Source organism: Macrosteles quadrilineatus, unplaced genomic scaffold, assembly GCF_028750875.1.
Source record: "Macrosteles quadrilineatus isolate MER2022 unplaced genomic scaffold, UCM_ALF_1.0 Scaffold_3__2_contigs__length_128488019, whole genome shotgun sequence".
Lineage (NCBI taxonomy): Eukaryota > Metazoa > Arthropoda > Insecta > Hemiptera > Cicadellidae > Macrosteles > Macrosteles quadrilineatus.
Window position 1 is genome coordinate 112,219,649 of NW_026542596.1, and position 25,299 is coordinate 112,244,947.

General features: G+C 34.5%; 1 protein-coding gene across 3 annotated transcripts; it reads right to left on the reverse strand.

Annotated features, from left to right (window-relative positions):
- Positions 1-1,763: 1,763 nt before the first annotated feature.
- On the reverse strand, positions 1,764-20,626 carry LOC128989915 (segment polarity protein dishevelled homolog DVL-3). Of its 3 annotated transcripts, XM_054412046.1 has the most exons (15): positions 20,393-20,626; positions 16,997-17,066; positions 16,497-16,606; positions 15,565-15,650; positions 14,492-14,560; positions 13,853-14,032; positions 13,018-13,255; positions 12,220-12,348; positions 11,658-11,785; positions 11,093-11,179; positions 10,316-10,450; positions 9,018-9,212; positions 7,858-8,058; positions 7,150-7,422; positions 1,764-3,922 (listed from the first exon to the last, which is right to left on the reverse strand). In XM_054412046.1, exons 1-15 carry the CDS (start codon positions 20,551-20,553, stop codon positions 3,915-3,917), a joined length of 2,070 nt encoding a protein of 689 aa, XP_054268021.1. In that variant the 5' UTR covers positions 20,554-20,626; the 3' UTR covers positions 1,764-3,914. The 3 variants fall into 3 exon arrangements, with proteins under 3 accessions (XP_054268021.1, XP_054268022.1, XP_054268019.1); XM_054412047.1 differs by lacking the exon at positions 1,764-3,922 and having other exon boundaries at positions 5,703-7,422; positions 9,042-9,212; XM_054412044.1 differs by lacking the exon at positions 1,764-3,922 and having other exon boundaries at positions 5,703-7,422.
- Positions 20,627-25,299: the final 4,673 nt, after the last annotated feature.

Sequence of the window (25,299 nt, forward strand, 5' to 3'; positions counted from 1 at the left end):
TTAAATCAAAATGTAATTTATGAGTTTATATTTTACTTTCTCGCCCTATACATTAATGGAGACTGGAGAAAGTATTGTTTTTGTAAAAATTATTGAGTTGGAGTTTTTGGTGGAAATATCCATTTTGGGACCCCCTGGACCCAAAAAGTGGTTTTCGGATTGTTGACCGTATGATTGTGTGTGTCCTTGTGTCTGTATGTATGTGTGAATGTGTAAGAAGTTCAAATCACATCAGTGGTCCAATTTTGATTAAATTACGTACAGTAGGTACTACTAATCAGACAACATTTTCCCTCGCCCTAAATTAGAGCTTGGGAAACGACTACTTTCATTGATGTCAGCTGTTATCGAAATAATTACTTTCACTATGGAGTCATGATAACTTAATTATTTGTTTTTAAGTTCTTTAATTGGTTTAAGGGAAAATGGGAACACTTATATTTTGAGGGTCAAAAATGAGAAAACCCCATAAAACCTGATCTCGCTCGTTTGCGAACTCATCCAAATTTATCCCACCTTCAAACCAAATCTCATCAAAATCGGACCAAAATTACTTGAGTTATTGTGTTCATGGCCACATCATACTAGTGAAAGTTTGTGTGTTTGTTTGATGTTCAATCACGCATTAACTACTGGTTGGATTGGGTTGAAATTTGGTATGATTATAGCTCACATTCCCGATTAACATTTAAATGTATTCTTATTTCAGATATCCTTTCGGGCTCCACCCCTGTGGATCTAGTTTCCCATGTTAAATGAGTATTCATATTTAAACGGAATTTTGCCAGCTGTTTCAACTACACAAGTTGGTTCTATGATATTCAATAGCATTAAAAGGTTATAAGGTTTACCAACAGGGTGCAGCACTATTAGTTCTTTTTGCATTTATGACAACAGCTAATTTGAACCAAGCCGCAATAAAAGCTGTGAAACTTCATTTTTTTTTGTATTGTTTAGGTGAAATGGTAGAACATTATGGCTATGGTAGGTGTGCCATAGTATACTGTAAATTATGGTAAACCAAATTTTCTTAAAACGTGTCCCCTCCCATTGCAAACGCAAGGCAAGAATGTAACTGCAATAAGCAGTTTATACTTAAATACCAACCCCGTACGAAGGACGGGTACTCTGCTAGTAATCTATATAAATATATAACAATTTGAACAAATAGTTTTTTTAGTATCTGGGCGCATCAAAATGAAAAATTAAATCGGTCCTGGGCAGGTCTTACCGTGGCACCTAATAGAGAAAATAGCTACTTCCCTATAGGAGATTTTGCTAAAAATGGCTGGATTGATTTTGATTAAAATTTAGTATGCTATAGCATTTTTAACTCTTTACAGGTTTACAAAAAGGCACAAAACCACATTGCCACATTGCTATAAAAATTACAGTTCAAAAGTTATTGCAACTTCTGCAATTTTTCCTGTAAAAATAATAGTTAGGCTACCCCCACTAACGATTAAAGTTGTTGACAAGCCAATGGGAGAAAGTATGCGTCAGATTGCAAGCGCCGTTTATTTATCATGTTAGATATTCCAGAGATAACTCTAGAATGGTACTTTTTTCAGAATGATAATATATGAAAAACTGTACATTTAAAAATGTACCAGTAAAGAAAATTATGCATGAAGTTTAATTTACTTGCACATCAAGTTTTTACCATTCAAGTTCTAATATCTTAACTTTTTATAAACAACTTTGAAGATCAGGGTGAATTGCCAACAGTACACAAGATTTCAAAAAATGTTAAATTTATTTACAACATTGTACTTTACATAATTAAACTTATGAAATAATAACAACATAACACAACATGAATAAAATAGGAGTACAGTGTTCAAAACTGTAAATAAAATATAGAGTACAGCTAATAACTAAATTGGTTAGGATATAAATAACTATCTGCGCCAGACTGGTCCAGCTGACTAAAGGGTTACGGCACGAGTTGTGCTTGACACGACTTTAGCACAATGCTGTGGCACATCATAAGTAATCCATACTTACATATAAATACAAAAAGTGTGTATAAAAATAATTAAAACTATAGGAATATTAAATATTACAATAATTGAGAGGGAGTTTATGCCCTCCTGATGTAAAATTCTCATGGTACATATATTTTTAACTTTACAAAAAAGTACAAATTAGGCTACATAATGAAAAAGATGATAAAACAAAAAAGCACAGTACAAAAGCCTACATAGAATTAATGTTTTCTTGTAAATGACCTACGAAATGTATATAAACAAATTCATACATTATATAAATGCATGTTCTTTAAAGAATATATTTTTATTGATACAAAAACGATTACTTACTTTAAATTTATCACAATACGCAAGATAATCTATAGATTACACATTCACGTTTCCAAACAAAGTGCGTTCATTATTGTAAAATACTTTGTTACAAATTTGATACTGTACAGCTTTTTCCTCACCAGTATAAACCCCACTCGAAAGCTCGTCTTTCTATACATTAATTCTACACTTCACAGTAACACTTACTACACACAGTAAAAAGTTAGTAAATACCCTGTCCTCAATTAAGGAATCAACTAAAAAGATATGCAAACAATGTTCGTCCATATTGTATAACATTTAAACCCACTAACATGTGTTCAGAATAATTCAAGAATCACAAAACTCGAGTGTAATTCAACAAGTGTTTAAACTTAAGGTATTACATCACTAAATGTTTTATTTAAAATATGTCTACCAATTTTTAAAGGACTTTGTAATTATTAAAATTTAAAGGTATATGTAATTTTCTTTCCAAATTAAAATAAATTAAATATACACAATCCACAATAACCGGTTATATAGATTGAGCTATTCACCGGGCTACAATGCCTTTGCTTAAATAATTCTACACAATGTTTGAATACTAAATAACTTTTTGACATTCTGTAGTCTGACTTTGCTCGAATCAATAAATGCAACTAATTATAACAAAAATTAGTTAAAATAAAACTACTTATTACTTTTAATGTTCAGCTACCAAGTAATTATTATAATTTATTATATTTCAACATTTCAACGTTTGGCCAAAATATCCCCACACAAGTTGATCAATTACTTATCAAGATGACCAATTTACTTAAAACATTGCTTTATTATTTGTTAGGAGTTATATTTTGTAGAAAATGTTTATGGCACTTAAATGAGCTATGGTGAGATATAGTTTTACAACACAGGTTATCTTTTGATTTCTAGATGGGTTTTCATTATCTTACAAGAGAAAAATATTAGGCCAGGTTATCAATTAACGTTTCTACACAAAATTTGAGCCAAACTCGTACAAATTACTGTATCAAACCAGATATTTAATCAATTAAATAGGTTATGTTAACTTATTTTTAGTACACTATCATAATTCAAATTTTTATTTAGAGCACTGACTTAACTTGAAGATGATTGTTTTACTATATAATAATACACATGAGAAAATGATCCTTTAAATTGAGGAATGTTATGTTATTGTAAACAAATTTTATCGATGACTGGGCAGGATCAAGCATAAGTTTAAGTAAAAAGTTTTATAAATGTAGCTATTTTTTACTTTTACTAGTACAGATTGGTTAGTTAATTTTTCATATATAATTTTAACAGTGATATAATTTAATCCTAGCTTTGGGGTACATATAAAAAACAACAGAGGGTACACATACCACGTAGTGTAATATCTAGAAAACATTGGAAAAATTGTAGCAGCAGAAAATGGCGAACTAAACAAATTGTACATTTACAAAAAATTACTTCTTTACGCTCTATAAAAACATGGAATTTTAAGAGACGTTTGAAAAACATTTCAATATGAGCAATCAACAGCTTAAACGAGAGAAAGCCGTAACATTAACGCAGAGAGTCTGGTTGGTCGTATACATACGTATAAACTCAATCCCTTCTCAGTCAGCTGGCTGTAACATAGAGTTGACAGTCAAGATTTGCGACTGTGTTATACTCCAAGATGAGTCAAACATTGCTGGATAAAGTCTGACTATCTAGTGACCACTGTGACCCTCATGAGAATTAAAATGTACCAGTATTCCATCGTCCTTAGACCAATAGGTCCTTGGTGACAGAAGAAATAAAAAATTAAAGAAGTATATTAAAAATGTTACAAGTTTTCCACTCAATAAAAAATATATAAAATATGAGTTAAATTGATGTACCATCTGAAATGTACTGCAAACACTGTGCATTGTGAACATCAAGCAATTATTTTTTTATCAAAAAAATTAATAATGGAATAATCGCCAATCGGTAAATTTAAAATATACAGTAAGAAATATTTGCACGAAGATTAGTAAATTATTTGTATACCAAAAATTCTAGTGGGACACAAAAGTAACTCTAGTTTGTAGAAACGCATAAAAATGCCAAATACCAGGAGTATTTTTTTTTTTTACTTCAAGTATTGCCTCAAAGACAAGTATTGAACGCTACTGAAACATTCCAACTGGAAATCCAACAGAAAGTATTCCGAGCTAGATTAAATAGAACTATTACATAAGCAATTGTGTTGCTGTTTTGTATTTGTTTTCAAGCAACACTACATCAAAAATGCAAAAGTGAAAATAAAGTAAAAAACATAAAGTAAAATGTATAAAACATATGATAAAACCAATCAACAATTTGAAAAATAATCACGAACAAACTAAGCATCAAGCACAAGCCATGCTTATAATGTTTACTTGTATAGATAACTTTAGTTGATCAATTTAGCTATCTTCAATAATTTAAAAGTTTAATTGTGTAAACAAACTCGTGTCAATCAAAATATCATTTGATCCTGCCCAACCAAGATGACCTTTTATTAAGTTTTTATTTCGTTTTGTACAGTTATGTGTTATGTGAAACTATTTATTTAGTTTTTCAGAGGGGGTACTGCCAAAATAAACATAGTTATCATATGACAGGTCACTTTTTATTCACCATCAAAAATTGTGGGCTCCCTAAGTTAATTCCCAGAAGTGTGTACTTGATGGAATATATTTAAGTACGAAAATATATTAGCTGACTTGTAACCAGGAAAATAAGGATTTTTCTATAAGGCTGTCCTTATTTTTAATGTAATACTGACTTACAAAAAACTACCAACTTTTAATTAGTGTCAACGAGGGCCCCTTATACATTTGTGTTCTACAGCAAATATTGTATACCCAACTATTTCTTCCAATTGTTAACTTCTAATCACCAAATATTCATCAAAACGAAACGGTAAATTTTGAGCTACTTAATAACTTTCTAACTTTCAAAAGCAGGTTAAAGGGAATAACAAGTTTAGAGCTAACAAAATCATAAACGCATACAGATAACAAACATAGGCTTATTTACAATGAAATAACTTGGTTGTTGCATGCAAATACAATAAAAATTAAGTAAAGACATTTGATTCTATTTCCCTGTCAACAATTGTTGTAACCGACAATATATCTACTCAACACAAACTGGCTTTAAAACGTTGTATTTGAAAATAAAATTTAGTACCTCTTGTTTTAAACAACGCCAACAAAATCATGTTGTACAGGTAATCATAATTAGATGATTGTATGGATTTTTTGCCTCATAAATATAATTCATTGTATTTATATCTTTTACAAAATCTGTAGGGCAACTAAAATAAAGAAAAAGTTTAATACATTAGCAGTTTCTAATATTTTTCTATAACAGTATTGTCTGACGTTTTAGCAGTTTCTAATATTTTTCTATAACAGTATTGTCTGACGGTTTAAAGACCAGCTAACTTAACAAACTATAAAAAGAAAAAGGTTAATTTTTCAACTCTGTGGGACAAAGAAGTGTGTTTAACATTACAGAATCGAGTTATATGTTAAATTTGTTGGAGGTATCTATATCTTTTTGGTGTGACAATTATAGTTTTAAGCATTTGGATGTTGGTTGGGTTATCATACTAAGAATAATCCAGTGAGTGTCTTACATATGAACAAAAATAAGCTGTGTAAATAAGTAGATGTGTATTTCAAATTAAGCCCTTCTGATTTTGTTCATATCAAACCTTTAAACTTAGTTCAATTTCCAAATGTTGGAGCTAATTTTCCATAAATTCCATCTACAAATACATTTAAACATTTAAACATATATGGAAATGTAAAGCTAATAATAGTAATATGTAATACTGATTATTTACACTATTTTTGCGCTTGATCAACAGAGAGCATTTTAAAATCTTTACTATTAATAAAAATACAAATTTAGCTGTTATGGCTCTTTACATTATTTGAACATGACTAAGTAATATAATTAAATATAGAATGTAAATGTAGATTGAACTGAACTTGTAAAACTTGATTTGTTTCACTAAGATTTTTTTTGTATTCTACATCTTTTTAGCAACTGTTTAAAAAAATGGTCTCCATTAAAAGAATTTCAGGCAGTTCAAAGCACACCAAAAGTCCACAACAATTGGATATCTGATGAATATCCTATTGTCCTCCTTTAAGGGACGAAATCTATATATTTGATTCCGTAAGCGAATCGGTCCCACGAAATATCTCGAGCTAGGAAAATGGTAGCATGGCTTTTGAGGACCGTGGGAAAAATATCAGAAGTGTCAAAAATTACCCCTGCTCTGTTCAAAGTTTCAGTCATTTTCTAATAGAAGTACTGCTACAGTGTTTCTATAAGCGGTTTTAAATATACCAGCTGATGTAAACATTGCGTATTTGTATATTTATTGATTTTAGAGTTCTGTTTTTAGGTTGGTAATGGTGATACAGTATCAATTTAATGTATCATATTAGGGGAAGACCGTGACTAAATGACGTGTAAAAAGTATGTATTTAATTTCAATTTGTATACATACAGTAACTAAAAAGCAGAAATTGCTGCTATTGTCCCTAGTATAAAATTAATTATGTTGTGAACTTTTATGTGATATCAACTGTCACAAACTCTTTTCTAGGATAAGTTAATTGTGTGTCCATTCCTTCCGTCACAATGTATTCTCAAGCAAAGTGCTCTTTCCAAAAACAAACATTACCAGTGTTACTTTAACTGTAAACATACACTTATGGAAATCGTCTTATGTTTCCATTATAAAAAAGAACAAAACAAAAAACATCGCATGGGGTAAACAATAAGAAGCTCGCACACTCTTACATGACGTCAACAAAGAACTCACAGGGGTTGCCCATGGCCATGCGGAAGGACTGTCGGCTGGCGGAGAGGTCGTTGTCTGCAGTGGTGGGGGCAGGGGGGTGAGGTGGGGGAGGCTGGGGTGAGGTGGTCGCTGTAGCAACAGAGGACCCGCTGCTCCTACTGCCTCCGCTACGACTGTGGGGGTTGTGGTTGGTCTTGTGAGGTATGTCCACTCCACTCTCGCTGGCAGAGCTACCCCCACTCTTGTGTGTGGCTGGTGCGCACACTCGCGAGTGCTGCGACCCGTTGCTGCTTCCTACACACATACATACATCAGATGAAAGGTTGACATTGATTAAGATTTTAAGAAATAATATTAATTTTCCATCCACATTTCTTAAACAGATTATTTGTTGTATGCAAATAACTAGCCTATATGACACACAAATCAAGTAGGCTAGTTTTCTTTACTCTTTCTAGTTCCCAGATGAATAAATTCAAAGTGTATTTCCAAGCCTTTAAAACCAACGTATGAAGAGTGAAGAGGAAAACGGAGATGATGGAACAGAGGACAAAGGCAGAGAGAAGAAGAGCAAGGATGATAAGGTGGATATATGAGGTCAAGGATGCCTCTAGGAAGAGGAACTGTGGATGGGATGGATGAATATGAAATGCTAGAAAACCCTAATTGACGTCTGTATCAGGGAATAACTAAAAGAAGATTATTTGAAACAAGATCTCTTTTACAGACCTGATCCACTGTGTAAGCTTTCATCCCTGTTAAAGCCATAGAGGGGTGTCTCCGTAGTGTAGTTGAAAGGCATGGGAGCGTGAGTGTGTGGCATGTAGGTGCCACTGTACGGCATCTGAGCTGGCCAGCCAGGGTGGGGCAGAGGACCTACAGTGTCTCTGTCTACACTCACACAGTCGTCCAGCTTGAGTGACGACATGGCTGCAACACAACAACGTACTTATACTATCACCTCAGGGTTTGGACACATGGACTTGATCAAGAATGTGAAGGCTGAAGTCAAAGCCCCAGGAATAAGGGGCTTGCAAGAAAATAAAGAGAAAGTTTGGGCGGTTTCTAGTTTAGAGGGGTATCTAAACTTAATATTACATTTTGGTTCATGTAAATTGTACGGGGGCAATATAATATTAAATTTATTATATTCAAGAATTTAAATAAAAAGAACAGTGCAGTGGACTGAAACACTACACTTCTTGATCATGTCACGCCATGGTATGAGCAACATAACCAAATTTGACTGGATTGATAGGTCTAAAATGTTCTAATAATAGAATTCACCTCAGGATTTTTAAAAGGAAAACAATTTTGTTAGTTCAATGGTTCTGAATTGGAATGATAAATTCTTCAATATACATCCAGTCACCAATATATAGATCTTACAGTTAAGTTAAAGATATCAAGGCAATTCCTCTTGTTCACTCAAAAGGTATTTATTAGGCTACAACACAACCAATCAAAAAAGTTATGGTTACCACAAACCACAAAATGACTGGTTATTTTTATAAACTCAACTTTTATTAATATTTTTTTCTATCTTATGCACAACATTACGAATCAAAAGATGTGTTAAAAAAAGTTCTAATATGGAGGCAAAAAAAATCCAGACAAATTGTTTGAATGTGACAAAAATGTGAGATGATGGAATTCCTAAGAAAATGGAGTTGACAGTGACGGTGGGAATGAGGCAGTGATAAGAGAGTATAGACGAGGTGAGAATGTGAGAAAAGAGTTAGACAGTAGACAGTATGGAAAGAGGAACTTTACAGGAGAAGGTGGAAAGGCCTAGATGATATCGAGAGACCTGTGAATAAAGAAAACGGAAGAGGATGTATGAACTAGCTTCAAAAGCTTAACTAAAATAGTGAGAAAACAAAATAAACCTTCGAGAGCTGTATATTCTGAACCTGTGGTGAGCAGTTCACCGAAGATGTAGTAGCACTGCTCGGAGAAGTTGATCTTGTTGACCGTGTGACGGATGTAACCAGCTTTGAGCATCTGAGAGGCGTACTTCCGAGCATCTCTGCGGTCTACAAACCCTTCTACGTGTGTGTCTAGCCAGTCCACTACATCAGCACCTGTACATAGACATTAGTCAGTACACTCAGAAACAAACATTGTACTATGGACATCCCAAAAACAAAACAACCTGCGCAGAAACAAAAAGATCACGTGGTTTTCTCCGGTGGGTGTGACGTACCCTACAAACCTGCGTGGCGCGACAAGTCCCAGGGTTGTTTTGTTTCTGGGATGTCTATAGTCCATCCAATAAGATTCACAGATAACTTCATACATGTAATGATAAACAAGGCTTTATACCAGGTAGGATTTTGTGGTGGATGAGTATAACAGTAGGCTAACCTTACTGGAAAAAATTACAAATAACAATATAAAACATATAATTTTGGAGCTACTAGCTCCTTCTTCAGTTACTACTGAAGAATGGGCTAGTTAATGCAAAAAACATATAAAAACATGTGGTTGCTTACATTTATTAGCATGTTATGCATGCATTGCATGATTGTGGAAAATAAGTCAAAGAATCTAGTTAGGTAAGAGAAAACAGTGGTCAACAGTTGAAAATTTACAACTCTCAGATTAAGAATTTGTTTTAAAATCATAAAAATATGCACAGATGAAATAGTAGTCACATCAGAATAAATAAGTATACCAGTTGGACAAAAACTACAATAATATTGTCTTCAGCTGATCCGTTAGAAGAATGATTGTTGAATAATACTTGCAGGTACTTTATCTCAATTATCGACTTTTGGTACTGAGGTCCAAAAATCCTCTCAACATAGATTTTCTTTTGATAGAACAAACCTGTAGTTGGATGTGTCACTCACAGGGTGCGCTGATGTCGGAATTATTATTTCTTCATTAGTCTTTACTACTGTGACATGAGGATGTTAAGTTACAAAATAACTTTTCTTTTCAGTTTGGCTTGGTTAAACAATTGGCGCAATTGACAGCGACACACTCTGATAGTTACTAATTTAACTATATTCTTTATGTTTTATTTAGAAAAAAATAAAAAAGACTACAGCTTTAAACAGGAAGGAGATACCTACTTGTATCCGTTATCAGAGATACTGGATAAAAAATACCTTTAAATGGTCTTAAAAATTATAAACTTGAAGGGCAATAAGCTTAAGCCATTAACAGATGGTTAACATACCGATAAACGCGTTGGGTATCGTGATCTTGAGCCACATTCTGTCACGTATCTCTAGGCCAGAGTCTGGTCTAGCCATCGCTCTCACAATGGTGGCCATGTCAGTGTTGACCGTCAGGTGTAGCTCGTCAAAGGGCTCTGGACACAGCACATAATCATGTAAAAAATTAGCTTAGTAGATAAATGAAAAGTGTACTCACTAACCGAAAACATCAACTAAACCAATCAACGTTAGAGAGGGTAAATGAATTCAAGCTGGATGGACAATTTGGTTATGTACAAAAAATATAAATATGAATTTGGTTCGACACAAAACATTTTATTAGTTTGAAAAGATCCCCCCATTGAAGAAAATCCTTATACTTTTGTTAAGGATTAGTTTTTTTTTAGTGTTTCCCTTACTCTTGAAGACCCTTACATCACACACAGACAAATATATAAACAAAATTAGAAACTGTCACTAATCCAGACGTATCAATAAGGACTTTGCTTGATTTTAAAACTGAATAACCCAACCACGCCTTAAAACATTGTTTATCTATTTGCCCTTATTTAGACAACAGTTTTAAATTTTCAATACCACGTTGAAATATGAATCACATAATATGAAGGTTTGATCAATGCAATCAACTTTATTTCCAGGCTACAGGAGAAAAATCCCAGAATGCAATGTAAAGACGATTTTCTCATTGTTTAATGTTGAACAATAGCTTATAGCCTTTCAGCCTAGCTGTCAATAAAATAAATAGAATATGTTTTAAATAAATAAAATAAACTCACTCTCTGTGTCTGGGAGACTGGAGGTGATGGAAGAACTAGTGGAAGTCAGAGTTGTCACTGACGGAGGCCTCAGAGGGAAAGTTTCACCTAGAAAACATTTTTAACAATAAATACCTCTGAATCAATAATTTAGGCTATACAAATTCCTTAAATTGTTAGTGATAAAGGATCACACTGGTCTGGATATCTGGACTGATTGTGATCATCTTCCACGATCGCGCCCAAAATCATGAACAAAGATCACAGATATCATGCATGATCTTCTCTGGCCATTGAAGCAAATTTGTCAACATCTTTCACTGCAAAATCGTCCCGTCCCGAAATTCCACAACCATCTTAAATTGAAGTGAGCAATGACTTCCATCCCAACTTTCAAAATTCCCGCAGTCACTTATTTATTAAATACTACAGAAGTACTTGAGGAGTTTTCAAATAGAAAAAGTATATTTTAACTGTTAATTATTGCCTTAAATAAATGTTGTTGAACTTACTTACTGTGCTTTCCAACTAAAGTTCCCACTAACCATCTACGGTTTATCAAACCACAAATTAGCAGTCTACTTACCCCTGATGGCAGCAGTGTGGGCAACCCATGCTCCTGGGTCAATGGGTCTGACGGGTTCAGTTCTGGGGATGGTAAAGTAGCCCTTGGGGTTGGCATCCCAACACTTGGCCACGACCAGCTTGATGGGTCTGTAAAAAGTGATTGTACATTTAGACAGCAACTGAATTAAACTTGCATTTGAGAAATAGTAACAACTAACAAGTCTTACCAAACAAGGTACACCAGTTGTAGAATCCCTATGGTTTTATACGACTTCGGGTGGATTATGACCAAGGTGATGAATTGTCAGGGGACAAATTTGTTACTCCAATCTGACAAAAGCAGTAGTTGGCGTACATCTACCTGGTAGAATTGGGCGTTAATAAACATAATAGGATGATGTTTCGCCTATAACTTTGATCCACAATCTACATGAACTAGACATTTAGAGTTAAAATGTGGCAGTTCAAGAATAGCTAAAAAAAGAAAATTCTACGCAATTCTGTCCATGTTACATTATCTAAAAATATCTAGGTATGTTTATCCTATGATAGGAATAATAATAAGACTACTTCTGGCTTACCCTGGTTTTTGTACAACTTCTCGCAGCACCCTGACTGCCTCATCGTTGGACATGTTCTCAAAGTTGATGTCATTCACCTGCAGTATCATATCTCCCGGCTCTATCCTTCCATCCAGCGCAACTGCACCTCTGTAGCATACGACAATTGATGTTAGAAAAACTAGGTTAAATTTTATGCATTTTGTTGACTTACAGATATGTAACGTCTGGATTCATTAAGCCAGTTTTTGATTTGAATTTAAAAAAAAGTTAGTTGCATACAATTGAAAAATAAATTTACTGAATTAGACTACTAGGCGCTATTTGTATTTTCATTTTTTGATGTTAGCCTCCGGATTACATTGAATAAATAAATGTACCTTTTTTATATTTTTTATGTTTGTGTTTGCGTTTGTGTCCATGTCCATGTTCGTGTATTTTTGTATATCCAATATATATGTATCGATGACCTTCTGATGAAGTGATTTTGACATCCCCCTGGACACCTGATGATGACTTTGTGAAATCAAAACTACTTGCGTCATTGTTACAACATTAAGGATAACTAAGGAGCAGGTATATACCTACACCAATTTTTACTTATTGTATATAACAAGTATAAGGATAGTAAAATCTTTTTCTGAATATAAAAGCTTCTCTGAAAAATCTGTGATATAATTGGTTGCAAAATCTTCACCGAACGCATAAGTCTAGAACTAGCAAATATGCTATACGTTCTTCCACTTTGTGCGGAACATACCTACCATTTATAGCGAGGACTACGGTGTATTTTACTAATTAATATTTATCAGCTCTCACCCTTTCATGATGGAGCCAACGTAGATTCCGCCATCCCCACCCTTGTTGCTCTGGCCGACAATGCTGATGCCCAGGAAGTTGACTGTGTCCATGTTAAGAGTCACCGTGATGATGTTCAGGCTCATCGTGGAGTCGGTGATGGAGGAGAAGGAGGAAGTACGAGACATGGCTAGTGGCTGACGATGTCTACGTCGCCGCTGAGGCCTGCGACGTGACCGGGATACCATGCTGCTTGAGTCTGCGCAAAGTGAAGATAATAGACGCAATTCATAAATTTAAAAGTTATTTGTTAGTTACGTTTTACAAAAAATAAAATGACAAATCTTGTTTGGGTAAACCTTACATTAGTGTATATAAAGGTCTTTCTAACTAACTAGCGAGTTTGGGTCGGTTTCAGGTATTCGCTGAAAATTGAAGTCTGATGTTAATAGTCAATGGTAAATAGTCAATCCTTTACTTTCACATAACATTACACAACAAAATTCAGCAAAGCTGATGTAACAGGTGAAATTCTCATACAGTACTAAAACTAAAAACGCAAGACAACACTAAAAAGATCACATAAAATTACTGATGCATGATGAATGTATGGTTTGTCTGGAGAATGTTTTGACAAATTATATCAGTATATCGTGGCTCAGTTGGAAGTTCTTCTGAGACATAATGGCAGATCATAATGATTTCCGTAGATCTGTTTATTGGTCTGGCTTATCTAATCATTTGCTGGGATTGGTCAAAGCACAGTAACAGACAAATTTTGGTAACATAAGATAAAAATGAAAGATCAAATTTCCAACAAAAACATTGATAGCCAAAGTTGTGTGCTACTACATACCCATTCTATCAATGGAGAGATTGGTTGCGCGGCCGGTGGTGGTAGTGATATGACTTGAAGCGTCGTCTTCGGACTCCAGGAAACTTGTTGTCTCCAGATCAGAGCTCAACATGGACGAACTCTCATAGCCGTGACCACCCGGCATGCTGCGCATCTTGCCGTGGCCGTTGATCCGGATACCTGACATTAAATTTTAATTTTAAATCAACATTAGGCTAACAGTTTTGTACTTTAAAAATGAAAGGCCTATGAATAAGTTGAGTTATTACTTATCGGCTTTACTTACTTGAATATTGTTAAGTCACTAAATAGATCAAATATATTTTATTTCGTATAGTGTCGTTCTAGGAAATTTAAGTTGAAACAAAGACTGTATAGTATAAACTTGGGGGATTTAATTTGGAGCTTTACAGCTCCATTTTCAAATCCCAGAAGATTTTTGAAATTGCCAAAAAATATATAGCCTATTGTTACAAGAAACAAATTAATACAATGATAGACATACGGCAATTAAAAACAATTTTGGTAACCCTATCTCATGACCAGCTGAAATGAACAACTCCAGCTGTATTTTGTAAATTTAATAGTTACCAGTACTCTATCCTGTTTTCTATTACAAACAATTGTCCCCAAACTCACCATTATATTTATGGTACTTCTCGTACTTGTCGACATGGGGACGGGCCTCCTTGTGTATATTGTGATGACCTGAAATTATTTAACAGAATTTTGATATAAGAACACAATATTTGATTAAGCTGAAACTAATTCTTTAGATGAATTAATCTAACACTGATGACATCCTGTTGCAACATGTTAACGAAATAAAAAATAGGTCAATATCATTTTTAACCTTACCTTCAATATATAATCTGAACATGCCTGCTCCTTATCAAGACAAATTTGGTTCCCATTGTGGAGGAACACGTTTCTATTATTAGTATTGTCATAACCCCAGGAACAGAGATATTTTGCAACTACCGTACCAATTCATAGGCTAATTCCAATTAAATTGTTACCAAATCGTCTAGGAATAGATTTTACAATAAGGGAAAACTTATTGATCAGCAAAGCCTATTAAAAAATCTATTATTATGTTTGATAGAATTTGTTGGTATTTAGGCCTAGCATCATTAAATTAGAATTAGCCTGTTTTTAAAAATTGTTGACTTAGGAATTGACAATAGTATATTTGGTTTATTTGTTCCCTTAGTGTATCCCCCCCCCCCCCCATAGACTTAACCATAGACATTTACCCCTATTTGTGTTTATAGGCCTACACACATTGATTGTTTTTTGTTTAATCTCCATACATGTAAAAACAAGTTTGTTATTTTTAAATAGCCAACTTGTTTATTTTTTAGTTGACACCATTCAATGAACCTCATATATGTGTGGTATATGTGTGGTATGTCGTGAATGAAGATTATTTTACTTGATTTGAAACCAGAACTACAGAGATATAAACTACTAAGAGAGTTTCTACTTCAAACCGAAGTTTAAATTCAGAGACAGAATAGTTGAATATTTTGAAAGTTTAGAGGAGGACAAAATTATACAATTTTAAGATCTTTACCCATAAGAAAAATCAACCATAAAGGTTTTAACAAAACGAGAAGACATTTGAACTGTTTAAGTAAGTAAGTCATATAGGCTTAGTAAAAGCTTAACCAAATTTAAAGTTAAAGAAAAATTAGCAGAGTAATACTTACCACCAGGTCGTGAACTTATGATGGATTCAGTTTCCGTACATGTTAGGTCATCTGTGTTTGTGCGAACTGTGTGAGTTGCGTTGATTCTGCAGGGAAAAAACAATCAATAAAGTCTGAAATAATTAGTCCTAATATTTATATATAAATCGGGAAGTGCCGATTTTCCCTGATTTTTCCAATATGGCGGCGGGCGTGGAGGGGGAAAATTGTGCATTTTAAACACCTACTTACCATCCTACATAACATATAAAAAACTGGACTGTTTACAAGTTAACTCCCCCATTTTTGTCTCTATTTACTGGACTATCATGATGAGAATTAAAAGACAAAAACAGGACTGAGATGATTTGGACATATGTGGAAATAATGCAAGAATATATCATTCCTGGGATAATGATACAAGGGAGGAGCTCATCCAAGGAAGAATAAGAAGAACAGTAGATAAAGAAACTGGAGAGAGGAGTGAGATAGCAGACGGCGAAGGAAGTTGAACTGTGGTGGGGATTTTTTAAAAGCCAAATAAATTGGAAAATTATCTAGGCAACAGCTAAGTTATTATACGCCAAGACACAGTTGGCATGGCTTGGCAAACAAAGTGTAATTGAGCATAGATGATGACGACAAAATTTCATACCTGACAATGAAAAATATCAAGTTTAGAAAACCACTGTAGATTGTTTTAGGAAATAGATTTTTGATAAACATTTGTGGATTTTAAAATGACAATAGGTTTAAATAACGTAATAAACTACTGGTGTGCTGGTATCTACTATAAACTCTTTGAACCGATATGGGATTTTATTTCCAACCATTGATTAACTGAAAATTGGGTTGTTAAAAACTGCCTTGACCCCTTTATTTAGGTTGGTTGGGGTTTTACTGCATGGCAAGTAGAATTCTGAATGCTATAAATTTTCACAGACATAACTTACGGAGGTGGCTCAGCGGCTCTTTCAGGTTGGTTTTTACCGTCGGAATGTCCCGCACTCTCAGTGCACTGCGATGTACCATCAGAAACATTACTTCCCTCTGCTGAAACAAGCTGAAAAAAAAGAAAATTTTTAGCTGAAAAACAATTTAGGCTGACAGAAAAAACTAAGTTAGTCATTAACTTAGTTCTTTCTGTCAGCCTAATTTGATACCAAGACTGATTTTCATTTTTCCATTAATTTGAAATGCCTTCCTATAAATCTAAGGCCCTTATTAGAGTAGGTTTATCAACAACAAAATTAACCCGACGATTCAAACATCTTACAAAGCTATAAAACCAAAGGTTAAACAGTTTTTTATGGATTTTTGTGATATCTAATCTAGCACAATTTATCCAACAAATAGCTTAATTAAAGCAACTGAAAGTGTATAACTGGGAGCACTACATACAGTATAGGAAGCACTAAATAGCCTAGATTAGTTATTATAAGCTTACACTTACCCAAGACACAACCCTGCCATTAAAGCATGGTAGATGGGCGTCATCATCTATTATTTCTTCTTTCACCACCCTAAAATAAATGTTAAATATTAAACTTGTGAAAACACTCTCATGACATTGTTTAAGTAGATCTATCAGTTCAGAAATTGATTGAGTAATTCAGTAATTGACAATTTATCTTCATGCATCTGCCTGAGTGGAGGGTTTAAAATTTCTTTAACATAGTTGCAAGTTTCTAAAAGCCTTATCTTTGCAAGTAAAGTCAAAAGTTGTCTTGTCTTAATGCAAACTGTTACTTTTCATTTTTTGAATTGTTAGGTAAAGTACCTACCAAATTGGCTAATTAATTTTAGAGATTTATCTTTTTTCCACTCACCCCTATTTTTTCAATGTATTTCCGCAATATTGAACCTTGAAATTGGTATGTTTTTGTCCTGATTATTTTTAATCCTATTGTTAACGGAGTACCTGTCATTGTGTTGATTGTAAAATGCTTGTACTGAATTAAGTTGTAAACTGGTTAATGACAAAAACCAAAATAAATTGATTGAATTGAACACCTTTTATTCAGATGAAGTATTTTATAGTATAAAAATGGTAGGAAAAAGTTGGGTAGCTGAGTGGTTTTAGTGCTTACTAGTAAACCGGTCACCGGTTCAACCCTCAGAAAATTCGGTGGGTTTTAGATGGTTCAAAACTGAGCCTAGCTGTCCTTGATTCTGGGGCTTTGAATAAATGGTATTGTCTAAGATACACCTAATCTTAATCAGCAACAAAGCTACACGAGTAGGCCTAATCTCTTCCCATTCTATACCATCCTACACTCATAATCAGCTTAAAGTAGGCCTAAGTTACACACTCAGAAAGTGTACATCATCTTGAGATTGATTGTTTGAAAAATAAATGTCTCCACTATTTTGCAGGTCAAAACTCCTCTGACTTGAAACTGCATACTAAAATGTAGCCTTGATTATGTTGACGAGTTCAAAATGTGTATCTTAACATGTTTAGATCTTTAAAATGGAAACTTAAAATTTATGTTGTTGTAGGACGAATTAGGACTGTTAAAGAAACAAAATGACAGGCACATTACGCACGAAAACATTTAACAGTTAAATGTTTTCGTTCGTAATGTGTGTGTGTTTATTTAAATGTTTCTTGACGACCCCATCATGGATGAAGACAAAGCATTCTTGCTAGGATACCACCTGACGATGCCTGATTAGGCGAAACATGTTGTGAGTTCTACACTTAGGCCTACTACAATTGAACTGTTGACGTAAAAAAGTTTAAGTTTAGTTTAAAAATAATGTTGGGTTATACATTTAAGCATGATCTTAAACATTAATATAGCGAGCCTACCCCCAGAAACACTGCAGACCTGCCTGATTGAAAATATTTTCATTAAACATGCCAGATATACCCATTTAGCCTAGTGTACCGTAACTTAAAAAAAATAACATTAAGATTCATAACGAGTAAGTTTACAAGTAGGCCCAAGCTACTTAGGTTTGCTGCTACACAGGGAAAGAAAATTGTTTTTTTTTTTATTCATAGAACAGTACGGGTTGAAACAAAACAACTAGGCATTCAACAGTTTATTTTTGTTCCATAAGAATGGCATGGTATTTTAAAATGTAAACTTACCGAGACAACAGTATTCATTTTGATATTCTCCGTAACCTTTAACCGCACAACAACGATTCAATAAGTAGGCTATACCAGTATAAAAGTAACTTATTTTGTACCTAGAGCCGAAAATTATATTTTGCCGGGGCTAGAGATAATTTTTTACGAACGCTATATTTCACTAAACTACATAACTTAGGCCTATACAAAATTGAGAAACTATTGGCTATAGGCCTACAATAAATGCACATTTAACTTAGGCCTACTTGTAACTTACTATACACAACTTTACTTTATACTTACCTACGTGAAGAAATATTTATTACGGAAAGTAAATAAAAGAAACGTACTTAAAATCACCTAGGCCTATGTTTTGCCTATTGGGTCTGATGATGATTGGAGTGTCCAATCGAAATCGATCACCACTTACCATGTTTTTTTAATATTTACCGTCTTGTGAGTAACAGTAAGCGTAAATATATGTTTTAAGTGTTATAAGAGGTTTCTTTTACACAGAGGATACGCGTCCGGTAACCAGACGTGGATTAGGCGTCCGGTAACCAGACGTGGATTAGGCGTCCGGTAACCAGACGTGGATTAGGCGTCCGGTAGGGGGTCCCGGAACGCCATTACCACAATGATACGATGTTCAGCCATCAGTGTTCGTGGTGCAGTGGATAGAGTGCTCGATTGACATGCGAGAAGTCCCCGGTTCGAAACTCAGCGGTTACTCTAACTTTTTGTCACAGATTTTGCTTTGAATGTAATTTCTTCTTAACTGTACATCTTTTGTTAGAATTTTTGGCATTTATAATTTTATGTTAAAGAGAATTGAACCTTCATTTGATTTTTTTCACTATCAGCAAGTTTGGTTGGTTAGGTTAGGTTATGACAGTAACTGCCGGACGCCTAATCCACGTCCGGTTACCGGACGCGTATCCTCTGCGTTTCTTTTATTAAAAAACTCTACCAAAAATATACACGTAGTGTACCGGTACCCGCATTGAATATTGGATAAGTTACTGAAAGTCTATTCATTCAAATATAGTGAAAGTTTACTTCCTAATTAATTTATGTCAAATATAGTTTAGTTCCTACCTATCTGTTTTACTGTTAACTAAGTAGGCCTAGTGGACGAGTTAAGTTATTGTTTATGATTAGACCGTTTCATTGGTTAAATGAGATTTAAGTTAAGTGACAGAATAACGTTCAAGAAACAAATTAAAATACGACCTCGTCAGTGCACCGGACAGATCTAAGTAGGCCTAGCTTACCTAACAATAAAATTGGCCTCAGCTGTTCCTTAAGGATGAGAAATCTACTACTAGGGTAGGCTAGTATGTTTTATCATTGACTATACACAGAAATATCTTTCTGTGTATAGTCAATGGTTTTATCTATGGCCTTAGTAAAGCTAATGGATTGACTCCTTGACGTAAGCCTTTTAGTAGTCCTAGGACTAGGACCTTTGTTAACAAGTGACTTCTCTGTTCTACACATAGACTGTTACAAAAATAAGTCAAATAATATTCATAGTAATTACTTTCATTCAACTTACCTGAGTCTCCTGGTTGAATAGGCTAGGCCTACCTTGATTTTCCATTAGACTTAAAAGATAGCCTATGCCTAGAGGCTTAAAGGCATAGGGTTTATAATAATTACTAAATAACACAATCTTGACGCAGTTAAGAACGAAAGACCTTTATGCCTAGACCAGAAAATAATCATAAAATTGCAATACGAAAATAAATTTCCCTTTTCTCTTACCCAAAATCATCGTCCATTGACTTGAAGAAATACTTGTAGTTCGGTCTATTGAGGACATTTTTGAAGTCCGCCAAAGTGACTCTCTCAGGAGCGATTGGCAGTTTAACTAAATAAGGAGTTTCTTCTTCGTCAATATGATAGATAACTTTAGTTTCTTCCATGATAACACACGAAAACTACATTTAATTACAAATGTAAAATGTGACACTTAATGAACACGGACTAAATATACAACACAACCTCAACCCACAATCCACCATTCTCTGACAAATGTGCTGCGGTACTCAAAAAAGGTGTACAATTTTCATGAAATATCTAAAAGTAATAGTTTGTATGTAAATTATTAATTTAAAACTTCCTTCCATATTATTATGACAGGTCTTATTTTTTCAAAAATCTAAACAAGATATTTATAAAAGGTTCAGGTTTTTTCTTGAGCACAAAGTCAAATGGGTGTTTCCCACAGTCCTGGCGGACAATTCAAAATTCAATTGCTGATGTGCACAATGCAAGTTTGACAGTCAAAATATGACACGCTTCACAGAACAAAAATTAGAAAGTACATTGAAAAGAATCTCTAATCAGAAAAATATCTCTAAGAATAACAACTATATTTGGATGAATATTTTTAAAAATCAATATTATCTTAGTTAATCTTATACCCTACTGTATTTTTTATTGGATGTTGAATCCTATAGTGATCAGATCGAACCATTAAGTATTGTGTAATCAGATCTTATAGTGCTATTCATACATACCAACTTGTTGAAAATTCCGAGAATCTAAAATTACACTACTGTAACCAGAAAACTATAAAAAAAGTTATTTTAACAAAAAACCTGAATAGTTTATTCAAAATTAAACTTTTAACACAAACTAATCATCTGTTAATCTTACTAATATTATAAATGTGAAAGTTTGTGTGTTTATTTGTTTGTTTGAAGTTCAATCACGCTTAAACCACTGGACGGATTGGGCTGAAATTTGGCATGATGATAGCTCACATTCCCGATTAACATATAGGCATATTCTTATCTCAAAATTCCTTTCGGGCTCCACCCCAGTGGCTCTGTAGTTCCCCATGTTAACCTTATGAGTATCTTGTGGAGTCAATCTCCACAACACAACACTGTTTGAATGTCCCGCCAATCTCAACCCCTACCGCTGCTCGCGCATGCGCAGGGAGCAGGCGGGTAAGACGAGTGAGAAATCGCTCTGTCGTGCACCTGACTTCGGACATCATGGAAGGCTAAGTTCTTTTGGGAAATGGGGGGACGCCCCCTTAAGGTATTGTGTCGTAGTAGTAGAATTAAATAATATGTAATTTCAGATCATCACATCAAATCCAATATATCATTCATTGCATCATTAATTATCAGTCATTTATTCAGATGTTAGTTCACGTTGTGTCCAGTCAACTTATATATTAGTTATATTTCATATGTTGAACCAAGTATATATTTCTCAGATATAAATGCATTAATTAATCAAACAATCATCAAAGCTGGCTCTTGGGGCCTGTGAATTGCGGTAAATTGTCTCCTCTGTTTTATATAATGTGTTCAGTTTACGTTTCCAACAAGAACGATTTGGTCTGGAATTTGATTCACATGACCAGATCACCAAAATGTGCCACCATTATGCCACAATCTATATATTAATTTGAAACTCTTTTTCTTTGTCACAGCTATTTTGAGAGAACGGCTGGGCGTAGAAACTCGGTAGAGGTGTCTAAAGAAAGGTCTTGGTCTGTAGATGAGCCATCAAATGAGAAACATGGTGAATTCCCTTGGGGCTCTGCCCCAGTGGCCTTTGAATTCCCATCCCATGTTATTCTTATGGAGGAAAACGGGATTTTTGTCACAGCTAATTTGAGAGAACGGCTGGGCGTAGAAACTTGGTAGGGGTCTCTAAAGAAAGGTCTTGGTCTGAAGATGTGCCATCATAAGAGGAACGTGGTCAATTCCCTTAGGGCTCTGCCCCAGAAGCCTTTAAAGTTGCCTCCAGATTTGTTTACATTACGACCATATGCATAATTCTACACTACTTTTTAATGAAACAGCTGTTATAATTAAATTGTGAATTATTGAATTTACGCCACACTACATTATTTTGATGCACTTTCCAAACAAGGATTTAGTCCAGAAAACAGCTGTTTGCCGCCAGCTTATTCAAATGGGGTTTCATTGCGTAATACTGTTCTGCAATGAGTTTTACCGGACACCTATCAGCTGATTATACTGTATTTTCGTGGCAATTAGTGGTTATAAACAAAAACATAACCTCTCATGACTAGTGTTTATTAGTCCTTTAGTTGGTGGAAATATATAAGGATTTGTACGGATTAAGTAGTATGGCGTAAACTATCGTACGTAACTCGTCCAAAATGTGTGTACCGGACTCGTATGGTAATCCCGTACTCGACTTCGTCTCGCACGGGAACGACCAAACTCGTCCGGTAAACACTTATTTTCAGGACTAGTAACGTAATATACTATTGTCAAAATGAAGTACAGTATTTGCAATGGGTTTTTCTGATTTCAAAATGGATTTTCTTCTGCATCGTGTCATGTTTTGCAATATAATATTCCATTACCAAATCAGTGGAAAATCCTATTATCACAGCAACTCTTTTCTTTTGGAGTTAACATATATCTATTGTATGGGTTGGTTTCTGCCTTTCTTACCACTTCTTGGAGATTGTACGTAGGTGATATTCGTTGGCATATTGCATCTGTAGACGAAACTTGGGTTGGTGTATGGAATGGAAAAGAGTGGGAAATCCTGGACTATTTGACATTGGCTAAAAATAAAACTGAATTAACACTGTTCTACATTTCTTGAGCAATCATTGAAATAACCGATTTGCAAACAATGGAAGCAGAAAAAGTCATAGAACACAACCAAGTCGAAGTAATAGAAATAATGTTTTTTTTTCATTTATAATCGTTATCATAGACAACCTAATGTGACTATGAGAGGGAAAAATTTGTAGAAAACACTAAAAAAACAAGATCAGCTTTTTGAAAAAAGATAAGATATTTACAAAAGATTTTGATTATATCTAACTGTTGTGTAGATTGTGAGTATTTCCATAATCTTTGAATCGCCTGTAATGCAATTGCTCGAATTCGAGCAACAGGTACACTAGTTCATATTTAAAGGGAATTAAAGAATTAATTTAGTCAGCTGCTTCAACTAAAAAAGTTGGTTCTATGATATGCAAAAGCATTAAAAAGTTATAAGATTTATTAACAGGGTGCAGCACTATATTTTTTTGCATTTATGTAAATTGCTAATTTGAACTAAGCAGCAACAAAAAACTGTCAATGAGAACTGTCAAAGTAGGAATGTTTACAGATGTTTATGTTTTTAACGCCATTAATAATTTGTTATTTTTTGAAAATTTTTAATAATTTATTTTTCTTTATTGTTTAGGTGACGTGGTAGAACATTATGGCTATGGTAGATAAGAACAGTAATGCCATAGGCTACAGTGTTAGCAAAACGGGAGTGCCGATGGAGACCAGGTCAAGTCCCTTCAAACGCACGCACCCCCACAGGTCTCCATCGGCACTCCCGTTTTGCTAACACTATATAGGATTATACTAGGACGCTAGCGGGGCATTAAATCAAATGGGGGCGATTATACTAGGGATGCCAGTGTCGGATGCTACAAAAGCCACCGGACGCTCGAGAAATTTGAGCGTCTAGTGACTTTTCGCCTCCCAGGATGGGCAAAATCGGTTGTGGGGCATTGGTTCAAATGTGGCGCATTATACTAGGCGGCTAGCATCCAAGACGCCCTCTTTCGACATTTGTGCGAATATAGGGAATACGCTATTACCATAGGTCACAATGGTTAGACCTTGACCCGGGACCGATTTACTTTTTCGATTTGATGTCCCCAGAGGCCAAAAACACCATCCGTTCATGTAGATTTAGATATCTGTCTGTAAACGCGATATTTTGAGTAATTTTTGTCCGATTTTGATGAAATTTGGCTTAAAGGTGTAGGGTGGGACATAGTTGGATGAGTTCTCAAACCAGCATGATCGGACCTTGGAAACGGGGTTTTATGGGGTAAAAAAGGGGTTTTGTCATTTTTGACCCACAAAACACAAAGTTTCCCAATTTTTCTCTAGACAATTTCAATGAGCTTAAAAACAAATAATTTAGTATATTAAAGTGTTCTTGTACGGTTATTAGTTACGGAGAAAATTCACAAAAGTGTAAATTAAAAATTCTTATGCTATTCTTATAGAAAATATTGTTAACTGTTGGAATTTGCTTGTCTATGGATATATTTTGATGACACTTGGGCAATTTGTTATATTAATATACCAAGCCATTAATATTTTACTAAAAACACACTTTATTAGCCTACCTGACGCAGCAAACCTGGGCACTTGTTAAACCTAATGTTATTTAAGTAGATATAAAAAAAAGTGACAAAACATTGAAATAAAATGGCAGTCCGAGAGGTCTAGAATCCCTACACAAATCACGTAATTTTCGGCTCGAAGTGGGACGCTAGCCTCTCAGACGCCAGCATCCCGGACGCCAGGTTCCTAGTATAATCCTAGCCATAGTATACCGTAAATTTAAAGAAGCAAATTTTGTCTACCCTCCCCCATTGCAAAAGCAAAGCTTGAATATAACTGCAATAAGCCTTTTACCAACTTATATGCCATCTCCGTACGAAGGATGGGTACTCTGCTAGTAAACAATAAATTAATATAAAACACAGACTGTTAGAAACATTATAGAGATATTACCATAGACAAATAGAATGAATAGACCGGCAGCAGTTCTGTGGTTAGATTATTTTCCGGTGCCCTCCGCTAGGAGTGACGTTTAGTTACGGCGCAAACCGCTGCAGTGTCTGCCGGTAGCACACTTTTTAA